The 11,254-nt window shown below is 47.4% G+C and overlaps 1 protein-coding gene across 2 annotated transcripts; it reads left to right on the top strand.

Annotated features, from left to right (window-relative positions):
* The first annotated feature begins 2,102 nt into the window (after positions 1 to 2,102).
* On the top strand, positions 2,103 to 11,174 carry Prelid3b (PRELI domain containing 3B). 2 transcript variants are annotated; one of them, XM_059262048.1, is made up of 6 exons: positions 2,103 to 2,266; positions 6,789 to 6,957; positions 7,909 to 7,998; positions 8,883 to 8,953; positions 9,056 to 9,158; positions 10,296 to 11,174. In XM_059262048.1, the coding sequence occupies exons 1-6, from the start codon at positions 2,235 to 2,237 to the stop codon at positions 10,416 to 10,418; spliced, it is 588 nt and encodes a 195-aa protein (XP_059118031.1). In that variant the 5' UTR covers positions 2,103 to 2,234; the 3' UTR covers positions 10,419 to 11,174. The 2 variants fall into 2 exon arrangements, with proteins under 2 accessions (XP_059118031.1, XP_059118032.1); XM_059262049.1 differs by lacking the exon at positions 2,103 to 2,266 and adding an exon at positions 2,523 to 2,679.
* Positions 11,175 to 11,254: the final 80 nt, after the last annotated feature.

Here is an 11,254-nt window from a genome sequence, read left to right as displayed (position 1 = left end):
TGTAGTTGGCTCCCCAAACTACAGTTGTGAAGCTCCTAACAAGTGGGAATCACATCTGCATTCTTCCTCCCAGCCACAACCTGGGCAGGATATCCCACCAAAGGGAGTGGGGACAGGTATCATCCCTGGGCCAGACCCACAGGAGCCAAACACTTCATTTCAAATCAAGTTAATGACCTACCAATGACTTTTCTTTCAGTAAGAGGCACCACCAATAATACAGTGCTTAGGGGTCTAAACGCCTTCCTTCGCTCCCTCAGTGAGCCTCTTAGCAGGTCTCTAGGAGGTAGTGACAGAAGCTCTTGTTCTCCAAACTCCAAAAAGTTGTCAGCAATTTTACCACAGGGAGACACAGAAAAGACCCTTGGGCCCCAGACCTCCATCCCCATTACTCCAGATGTAGGAGGCAAAATCAGTAGATTGGTACAGAGGTGTTTAGGAGTGCAGTGGAAAAGAAGTCATTTTTCTGGTATGACTTTGACAAATAAAAATCTTGAACTTCAGGACAGAATAATATTCTTTCGAAAGGGAGGAAGAGAGGGAGAGAGGGAGGGAGGGAGGGAGGAAGGAAGGAAGGAAGGAAGGAAGGAAGGAAGGAAGGAAGGAAGGAAGGATAGGACTGCTTTCTGGAGAATAGCTTCACAAAGCTCCAGGGCATCAGGGACAGACTGTTCTGTACTGATGGTTCCAGAGCCAGTAACATCCAGCAACAATAACTTCACACATCTTAATCATGGCTGAGCCCCTCTCCGCAGCCCTTAAAGCATTACCTCCCCAAGAAACCACTCAAAGACTGAATATTAAAAAAAAAAAAAAAAAGCCCAGGTACCACCAACGGCACTTAGCAGCTACCAACCATATTATTTCCTTCCCATCTAATGTAAGTTTTCTGTTTTTCAAAAATTTAAATGGCGTTGGCTATTTAAAAAAGAATGATCTGCCCTCCTAAATGAACCTTGTATTTGTTTCTAACAATTGAACAAACTAGGGACAAAAATGAAACAGTTAATTCTAAGGAGCTCCTTAAGTACCAAGATTTTCCTCCAACCGTCATTTCAAATAGCAAATTGTTCAGTCGGGAGGCACGGGATGGGGGGAACAGGATGAGCAGAGGTGGGAAGCTATACCTAAAACCCAAGCCAAGCAGTTCGTCCACCTTACCCGGTGAATCTCTGAATAGAACCGCATGCCATCCGCTCCTGCCCCCTCACTTAGTCATTCACTCACGAATGTCATCTGTAATTATTAGGTAGGAACAGGGAGGAAATCACTGAACGAGCCTAGCAAGAGCCTCACCCTCAGGTGCCTACAGACTAGAAGTCAAGCAGATAAACGAGATGGCTTAACTAACTCATTACTCAAATAATTATTGCATTTTTCAATAACCTTTGAACCTCTGTTATCCAGAGGCGCCGAGGGCCATCCTGGAGACAGGCCAGACCTGACATTCTGGGGCTGACTTCTGGTGGGAGTTAAGCAGATAAACACGATGATCTCAGAGAGGTAATTGCTAAGAAATATGTAAGAGGAAGTTGTGGATGCACAGGAGAGCGTGGGCATCAATGAGGTATGGTGCTGGGGATGACCTATGACCCCAGAGTAATTTGCCTGGGCCGGTGGCCCCTGCTCCAGCCCTGTCTAGGCCTCCATGCTCCGACTGCTCCCGTGGCTGGACAGTGGTCCCTGCTTGGTGGATGGGCAGCCTGTCCCACCAAGGGTCACGACCCCTGGGGCTGGCAAGGAGAATGGGCACAGCGCTGATTGCGACCCACAATTGTTTGGCTTTAAGTAAAAGGTGGAACTAACTCTCTAAGACAACATCACGAAAGTATGCTCTGGTGAACGCCGCCAGGATTGGCCACATCCAAAGAGAAGACTTGACATGTTTCAGGAACCCGCCAAACGCATAACGTCCCGCCGCCAAGGTCCGTGCATGCGCAGGACAGCGCCCGCCCGCCGGCCTCCGAGCTCTCCAGCTCTGCGCCGGCGCACTGAGCCCTCACGGAGGCAGGGCTCAGTGGTGCCGAGCGCGAGGGGCGGGGCCTGGCTGTACCGAGGGGCGGGGCCTAACCGGCTCTGCTAGGCCGCGGGACGGCACTTCCGGGCGCCTTCGCGCTGGGCCCGACGGCGCCTGCGCGCTGCGAGGCCGGCCGGCCGGGACGGGGCGGGGCCGGTGAACTTCTGTGCCTCATCGTCCCGGGACGCCGCGGGACACCGGGCAGGCGGCTGGCACCATGAAGATCTGGACTTCGGAGCACGTCTTTGAGTGAGTGTGGGCGCAGCTACCGGTTCCGGCGCCGTCGGGGCGCTTCCTGGCATCGGGTGTGATGGAACGAGCCGGGCTGAGCCCAGCACCCGGGGACCGCCAAGGTCACGACCCCATGCCGAGCTAGGGCCTCCGTGACCCCGGGCGTGGGCCCCCCGCCACTGACGGAAGACAGGAGCGGGCCGTCGGGCCTGACCCGGAAGTGACTCCCGGCAGGGGTCGCAGAGCACTAGGCCCCACGGCTTTATGGTGGCCCAGGGTGTTCTGAGCTCCGACTGCCTCGTGGTAGCCTGGAGTGCCCTGACTGATGCCCGACGGCCTCACAGTGCCCCGGGGTTTCCTAATTGAACCCATGGTGGTCCAGGGTGGCCTAATTGAGGCCCCCATTTCATGGACCTCCCACGGACATCCAGGTAGCCGTCCATCCAGGTGGAGTTTCTTCTTCTTGATGAACTCAATTAATACCACCATGATGCCAACCTTGGTGACAGCCTGAGAAACAGCCGGAGGTCTGGAGACCAGGGCTTGCTCTTCCAGATAACTTGTGACCTTGTTTCCCATTCTATGAGCCATGACAGTTGAGCAAATAGCCAGTCTCTGCCATCACACCCAGTCATACCTGTATGGTTCTCTGAACTTGTAATGGAAAGCAGGACCAGAGACTGTGGTGTGTTGGGAATTACACTACCCAGGTTCACAGTGCCACATACGAGATAGCACGGGCTTTCCCCCCTCGCTAACCCCTTGTTCCAGCATTCCTTGCTTGACTGTCCCATTGTTCTCTATTGTAAAATGTCACCTTATAATTATCGTTGACTTAACATTTGAATTCACTTCTAGATGATCTGGACTCTTTCGTTTCACCTTTATTGCCACACTGTTTTAATAGTGTAGCTTTGTGGTGTGTTTTGATCTCTGCAGGCCAATACTTTTAAAATTGAGGGCAATTTTAAAAGAAGTTGTGAACATTTTTCCATAGTAGATCAGCTGCATCTGAGGGTCTCCTGTGCCCCATAAGGACAGAATACTGGAACCAGAAGGGAATCAACACTTTTGGGACTGTGGGGCCATAGGGCTGTAGTCCTTGGAGTGCTTTTTAACCTGGTCACAGCCTTTGATAGTCTATTTCAGAAGAAGGGATTCTACACCCCTGTCCTCTTCTGGATCTGCTTTAGAGTTGCTGGCAACAAGTCCCATGCGCAGAACTGGTTCCTCCCTTTCGGTCCTCAGCACTCTTCCCTCAGCTTGTCTTCTCTCTCCACTCCTCTGCCCTTGAACCTTTTCCTCACCTTTCTACCAGTGTGTGTGTTCAGTGAAATTTGGTCCTCAGCCTCCCTGTCTTACTCTTCATGCGTGATCTTAGTCTTTTTTGTCGCTCCAGTGCCTGTCTCCTAGAAGATAGATCTGCAAATAAATGCTGTCGGTACCCTGGGAGAGACCCAGCACTGCTTTCTCTCCAGATAGCGGAGCCACCCAATCAAGGGCCCAGCCCACACACACTTATGGCACCCCTATATCTCAAGCAGGATGTGCTGCATGCCTATAACCCTAACATTTCAGAGCCTGAGGCAGGAGAATTGCCATGAGTCTGAGGCTGGCCTGAACACAGAACTGCATAGTATGTGCCAAGCAGCCCGGACTGCTTAGCGGGTGGAGTCTCCCGAAACAGAATGGCAAACACGGGAGCCCCTGAGCCTCTCACTTCACCTCCTGAGTTGTAGTCCTGATGTCTGTCTGCTTCCATGGTTCCATGTTGAGAACGTTGCTCTCAAGCAGAACCCCAAGTCATTCTTCATCCACACATCTTGGACTTTCGGGCACTTCTGAGGCGTGGCATATTATTCGCACTCAGTGTGGAATCACTTATTGAGTCTTCCAGCATCTGAGTGAACAGTATGTCCCAGCACAGCTTTTATAAGAGTCCAAAATAACTGTTGCCACCTCCGTCAGTTAACAGTGTTCCCATTTACAGGGGTGAGATTGGACAGGTCAGCCAGCTGTGGCCAGGATTTTGGTGCTCTATGAATGTCTGCCGGGGTCTTTTTCACATAATCATGTTTTTACTAATAAAGCCAGAACTCATTGTTGGAACACTGGTGATGATGGTGTGTGCCCTTGGTGAGGTTTGAGCTAGGTCAACGGTACTGTTTAAAGTTGGCCTGGAGAGCACAGAGGGGCAAACCGCAGTCAAGCACAGCAGCCCCAGGCCGTTTATTAATTCATCAGAAAGGGAGAAGTGAGAGGTAAGTGTAGCAGGAATCTTAGAGAGTCTTATTAATAAAATCAAACCCGAGGCCAGTTATTGAGGTCAATGCTGGTAGATCAGAGAGACAGAACAAGCCACAGCTATCTCACCTTGCCAGTTCCTCAGCTGGTCCTGTTTCCTCAGACTGGAAGCCTCTGAGTCCTCATCCAGAATGAATCTCAGCTGAACTGTGTTGCTCCAAAGCCTGAAAGCTTAACCAGCCAAATGCTTAACCAGCCAAATGCTTCTACTTTCTGATCCTCACGCCTTATATACCTTTGCTTTCTACCACCACTCCCTGGGATTAAAGGCTTGCTTTCTGGGATTAAAGGCATGATGAGTCACCATGCCTGTCTGTATCCTTGAACTCATGGATTTCTGCCTCTGGACTGCTAGGATTAAAGTTGTGTGCTATCACTGCCTAACTAGTGGCTTTTCTGTTCTCTGACCCCAGATAAGTTTATTAAGGTACACAATATTTTGGGAAACACAATACCACAGGTAAGTGCATGGAAGGCAGCTAACCTGGCTTCCTGACAGAGAGGGCCTTGTCTCATTATCATTTTAGATACTTGCCTCTGTGACAATCGGGGCTTGGCCAAATCACTGCCATTGGGGGCTGCTTCGATATATGAAGCTTCTGCTTACGTACCTGCATTGACTGTGGAATGGGGCTTGAGAAGAAATAGAAATGAAGGCTCGTTTATAGGATAGTCTTGACCAAATGAAAACATTGAAACCCATGTCACTGGTTGTCTATGGTTCTGGAAAATGAAGGGGGTTGAGGTTTTCTTCTGTTGACAAGGTGTAGTTGTCAGCCTGGTTCTCCAGGAAACTGAAGTGGATTAATGCCCACCTGCTTTGCTTTTAGATTAACAAGAGCAATGTGGTTTGTGGCTGCGGGTGTAGCTTGAAATCCATCTCCAGAGAGCAAGGGCACAGATGAATAGTATAAGAAGGGGTGGGGTCAGACTACAGATGGACCAACCAACCAACCAGCTTTGGTACTGACTGGGTTCGTCTGGGCTTCCTGAAAAGTGAGTGTCTTTTATACCCAGAAGGCAGGTGTGAGTGTGGCACATTTTGAATAGGTTTGTGGCCTTTTTCAAGAAAGTAAAGCAGCTACAAGTTCTCAGCCACTGGAGTGATGGGCAGGTGCTCAAGCTAAGTCATTACAGCCTTGGCACTTCCTAGTGAGTGGCCTTTTCAGAACTGAAGCTAGATTTGGAGGAAAGATAATGACAACAGACAGTGCTACTTATATTGATAAAGAAAATGTTTAATCAGCTGGGTGGCAGTGGCCCACACCTTTAGTCCCAGCCCTTGGAAGGCAGAGGCAAGTGGATCTCTTGAGTTCGAGGCCATCCTGGTCTACAGACCTAGTTCCAGGACAGCCAGGACTCCACAAAGAAATCCCGTCTTAAAAAGAAAAACAAAACAGAAAATGCTTAATCATAAATCGATAGTATGATGGTTTTGGTTTTTTTTGTTTTGTGTTGTTTTTCCTCTCTTTTGGGGTCCCACCACCCAGCTCCCAAATAAGTCACACACAGAGGCTTATACTTAATTATGAATGCCTGGCCTTTGCTTGGCTTAGTTTCTAGCCATTTTCCTTATCTTAAATTATCCCATCTACGTTTTGACTCTGGGCTTTTCCTGTTCTCTAACTTCCATAAATCTTACTCTTACTCCGTGGCTTGCTTGCTAGTTTTGTCGCTGGGTGGCTGGCCCCTGGTGTCCTCCCCTTCTCTGGCTCCTCCTTCTCCCAGATTTCTTCCTCTATATATTCTCTCTGCCTACCAGCCCCGCCTGTCCTTTCTCCTGCCTTGCTATTGGCCAGTTCTTTATTAGACCATCAGGTGTTTTAGACAGGCACAGTAACACAGCTTCACAGAGTTAAATACAACATAAACAAAAGTGATAAACCTTAAAATAATATTCCACAACAGATCTGTGGTCAGACACAAGACTAAACATCATCTTTTAATACATTTTTTCTGGATTGTTGATTCTTCTTACCTGTGGATAGTGGTAGGTAGGAGAGATTAAGGAAGCACTGAGTGAGAGGCATGCTTCTCTAAGGGTTTGCTTCTTAGGCATCTGGTGTGCCATACAGTCTGTGTTCTGGACACACTAAAGTCTGTAGACATTTAAAAATCGTCATCGCTCAGTGCCTCCAAAAGTTATTTCCCAACATAACTTGTTGCCATTCTAAAGCACACCTTGCTGTGGTAGAAAAATGGCTTACCTCATCTGCCATTTTTGGTTTGTCTGCAGCCACCCATGGGAAATGGTTACCACAGCTGCAATGCAGAAATACCCAAACCCCATGAACCCAAGTGTGGTTGGCGTTGATGTGTTAGACAGACATGTCGATCCCTCTGGAAAGCTGCACAGCCATAGACTCCTCAGCACAGAGTGGGGCCTGCCTTCCATTGTGAAGTCCGTAAGTATGCCCTGCCTGGGGACGTGCTGGAATCTTCTACCATATTCCATTCAGATGCCATGTTGAAATTACATTCTAATAAAGGAGTTAAGAAAGTGTGGTGAATTAGAAATACTGCTCAGTCCTCCTAAAGGTACCATGGCTGTAGGAAGCTGGCTCAGTGGAGAAGGGGTCACATCTTTTCCTGCTTTTGCTCCAGTCTGAGGCCTATCATGGAATTTACAATGGTTGGGTCCTAGCTATTAGGTGACATTAGGCCCTTGTAGGTTGTGAACATTAAGTGACAAGAATTGTGTTTGGCTTGCTGTTCAACATTTAGGCCATGGTCTGGTACTTTCTCTCCATGTAAAAGTAGTTCTGTTTCTATGACAAACCATCAAGCTTTGGTGAGCTGATAGAACCAGTGACAAACTAGAATGCCAGTTGGTGTGATACACTGGTGGCGCTTGGATTCAGGCTTCTGTATTGGGTCTCTATTCAGAAGAGGAAGGAGCCTGCTTTCCACCACAGCAGAGGAGGGTGGGCTTGGGACGCATCCATGGAGGGGTACTTGTTATGGATGTGCCGCCTTCAGCTGTGAGGCCTGCTTTCTTATCTAGCCAATTGGGGGTGGGGCAGGGCTTCTCCCTGGGCTGCTTGAGACACTGGCTGATGCGGTATCCCTGCTAGACAGGGTGCTTCCCGGGGTCTTCTGACTTCCAGATGTCCCCTTCCCTCTGTCAGCATCACACCGTGGCGAGTATAACATCACAGCATCAGCAACCTGGTTACTGATTGCCTCTGGTGAAGTCATTAAGTAGGGCATATAGCAGTCTTGGCTTCCTCTGTGTGCAAGTCCCTGTTACCTCCAATAGGTTTTGGTTCAGCATAATTAATACATCTATACCTTAAAATGAAAGATGGATGTGCTTGACTGGAAACTCTGGATACTAACTTTAGTGTTGCCTGTAGCTTATTGGTGCCGCAAGAACAAAAACGTACGTGCAAGAGCATTCTGTAGTTGACCCGGTAAGAAAGACAATGGAGCTCAAGTCCACTAACGTGAGTCCTGCCTTCTTTGTTTTAATTCTTCACTCTTTGACCTAAGATGACAAATGAAATATATGCATGAGTATATACTATCAAAAGGCAGTTATCTGGCTGGACATAGTGGTATATACCTATAGTCTAGCTGCTTTGAAGGCTGAGGCAGGAGAATCACAAATTCAAAGCCAACATGACTACAGATTACATTCAGGGCTATTTGGGGCAACATAAAGAGAGGCTCCTTTATTTTATGTCCTGGCTGTCCTGGAACTAGCTCTATAGACCAGGCTGGCCTTGAACTCAGAGATCCACCTGCCTCTGCCTCTGTAGTGCTGGGATTAAAGGCTTCATCACCACCATTCAGCTTATCTATTTATTTTAAAGGCTAGGTGTATGATAGAGCACTTTCCTAGCATGTTGGTGGTCTGAAGTCCAATCCCCTAGTATCCTAAAGTTAAAAATAAATAAATAATAATAAAGGAGGGGAAGTACTATATACACCTTAGCCCTGAACTTCCTAAATTCATTTTCTTTTTTTACATTTAGAGTATAGGGGAGGGGCATGCTCAGGAAACCATGTGAAGGAGGTCAGAGGACAGCTTGCCATGGGAATCAGCTCTCTCCTACCAGGGGATAGATAGAGCTCAGGTCATCAGGCTTAGGGGAAACACTTTTCTTTACCTGTGAAGCCACCTCCCTGTCCAAATAAAAGTTTGATGAAATTTAAGTATAAATTTAAATAGTGAAATTTAAATTACAGTTTCCCAGTAATGCCAAGATGGTTTATTTTAAGGTTTTTTTTTGTGCATTTAGTAAATAAGATTTAGAGATGTGTGTTGATTTTAGAAGTCTTTCTAATCTTGGTTTCCAAAGTGTCCTGACTTTTTCCTCCCCTGTAGATCTCATTTACAAATATGGTCTCCGTAGACGAGAGGCTCACATACAGGCCGCACCCCCAGGACCCAGAGAAGTGAGTAAGGCGGGGTGGTGGTCTGACTCGGTGAAGCGCTTTTGTGTCTTGCTCTTTGAAAATCAACCACGAGTCATCTAAAGCTGTGGGTTGTTTTGCTAGAACTGTCCTGACCCAGGAAGCCATCATCACTGTGAAAGGGGTCAGCCTCAGCAGCTACCTTGAAGGACTCATGGCAAGCACCATATCTTCCAACGCTAACAAAGTAAGTGGGCCGGGCACCATCTCCTCAGGGCTCCTCACCCCAGGTTCACTGCCTGTAAAGGCTTGTGCTGCATGCAGCTGACTGGCCACTGTGGAGGGAGAGGCTGAACATTAGGTAGTGTTTGTGTGGGCTCTGGAGTCCAGCACACCTCTGTCGACACGCCAGCATGGAGAGCAGCCCAGGCCTGGCCCATTGTAGACATGCTTGGATGTGAACAGTGCTGTGTCTGCTGAAAGTGCTCGTCCTCGGCAATGGCTGGTTATGCCATCAGCTGTAGACGGTTTACTTCTGATTACCATCGTGAAATTACCTGATACACATGCCACATGTGTGTCTTGTCCATAAAATAGTGAGCCGCCCCACACACACACACACACACTTGTTACTCCATTGGAATGACCCCCATGTTAAAACAGTAAGTTTAGGGGAAGATGCCCAACACATTGTTTCTTTAACATGTTTCATCGAGTCATTCTGTCAAAGCACGCTCAATACGCAGGCAGCAAAACAAATGTGCTCTGCCATCAGAGGACTCAGGAAGGCAGCATTAATCACACAGCACTCCGCTAGGAAAGGAAAAGTAAAGGCAGGCATGAGTGTTTAGTGAGTGTTTGAGAATTGATGTTTTTGCCAAGTGCTAAGAGGGAAGGAGTTGGTGCAAGCAGTATCCAGGAAGAACATTCGGGTGGGGGAGCTGCACGTGCAAAGGCCCTTCAACAGGAAGCCTGAAGTGCTCCTCCATCATTCCTCAAGAAACTGTAGAGCCTCAGGAAGGAAGAGGGCTAGTGGGGGGGAGGGGGGTCAAGGACCAGATCCGGGGGTGTGTGCATGATTGATCTGCAGTGTTGATACAAAGAAAAGGGGCTTGACCACTCCAGTCACACAGTCAGGGAGACATCCTGCCACTCAGCCGTACATTCTTCTAGAACATCTTCTGCATACAAAATAAAATTTGGCTTCTGGATCAAGCCAATTGCTCAAGCCTTTGGTATCTGGTAGATAATAACTGAAAAGAAAAAGAAAGCAAGGGCCAGCGATCTGTCCTTGAGGTTTAACCTGTAGCACCCCTCATCCTGCTTGCCATCTTCGTTTCATACGCCTTTGCTCTCATAACAGTAAATTCTTGCACTTCTTCAGGGCCGAGAGGCAATGGAATGGGTGATACACAAACTGAACGCCGAAATTGAAGAATTGACAGCATCAGCAAGAGGAAGCATAAGGACACCAATGGCGGCCGCAGCAGCGTTGGTAGAAAAATGACAATGGAAATTGGTGTGCAGCTACAGGGCCCCCAGGACTCTTCAGGCTGACATCATATTTATTTGTTATTTAAAAGATACTGCTATTTTAGGTAGATCTTTTTTTTTTCTTTTTTTTTTTTTTAATGAGCTGGGGTAAGGCTGTGACTTTTGATCAAAAGATGGAGAGCTTCTAAATCAAAGTGATCGTCTGTGGTGGGAGGGCTTGAGGGAACTGACTAGAGGAGAGTCTTGTGTCCATGTGAACAATTAACGAGTTGGTTTGTTGTTGTTTAAGTACTTAGAAGAAAGCCATGTTGATCAAGTCTCCTTAGGGAGAATCTTAGAGCCTTTTAGGTACGAGAAAACTACCTGGCTGCGGACCAACCAGAACACAGTCCATCTGCCCTGGCGTCTACAGATGCGGTGAACTAGAACCACCTGCATGAGGAACTCCCTTTAAAAAGAGAAATTGTATAATTTCAAATGACATTAATTTGTATAAAATAACTTGCCCTGTTGGAAACCAGTGTTTGGATTTGGATTTAAATGATATTTTTGGAGTGAAAATTATCACTAAGGTAATCTCTGACTCCAGCAAAAATAGTATTTTATTGTATTAACGGGTACTGTATTGATTTGCCAAAGTTTTGTGACTTAGTAAAGGCATTCCCTTCTTGAATTTGTACTTTGTGATTTGCATGCTGTACTGTGGGCTGGTTATGTTAACTGAGAAAATAAAGTCATTACCTGAGTGTCGCATCACTCTTAAACAGAACCCTGAGACAAAAGAGCAGCTGTTCACATCTCTTAGCATTTCACATTTACTTAACTTATAAATTGCCACATGTCAAAATC

Source organism: Peromyscus eremicus, chromosome 4, assembly GCF_949786415.1.
Source record: "Peromyscus eremicus chromosome 4, PerEre_H2_v1, whole genome shotgun sequence".
NCBI classification, from domain to species: domain Eukaryota; kingdom Metazoa; phylum Chordata; class Mammalia; order Rodentia; family Cricetidae; genus Peromyscus; species Peromyscus eremicus.
The sequence above is the reverse complement of the archived record's forward strand: the minus strand, read 5'-3'. Positions and strand labels throughout refer to the sequence as shown.

Bases quoted from the DNA above. Each gene is read 5' to 3' on its own strand.
- Prelid3b (XM_059262048.1), top strand. From the start codon at position 2,235: ATGAAGATCTGGACTTCGGAGCACGTCTTTGA. The intron at 2,267-6,788 runs GTGAGTGTGGGC...GTTTGTCTGCAG, and splicing joins ACTTCGGAGCACGTCTTTGA to CCACCCATGGGAAATGGTTA. The intron at 8,954-9,055 runs GTGAGTAAGGCG...TTGTTTTGCTAG, and splicing joins CACCCCCAGGACCCAGAGAA to AACTGTCCTGACCCAGGAAG.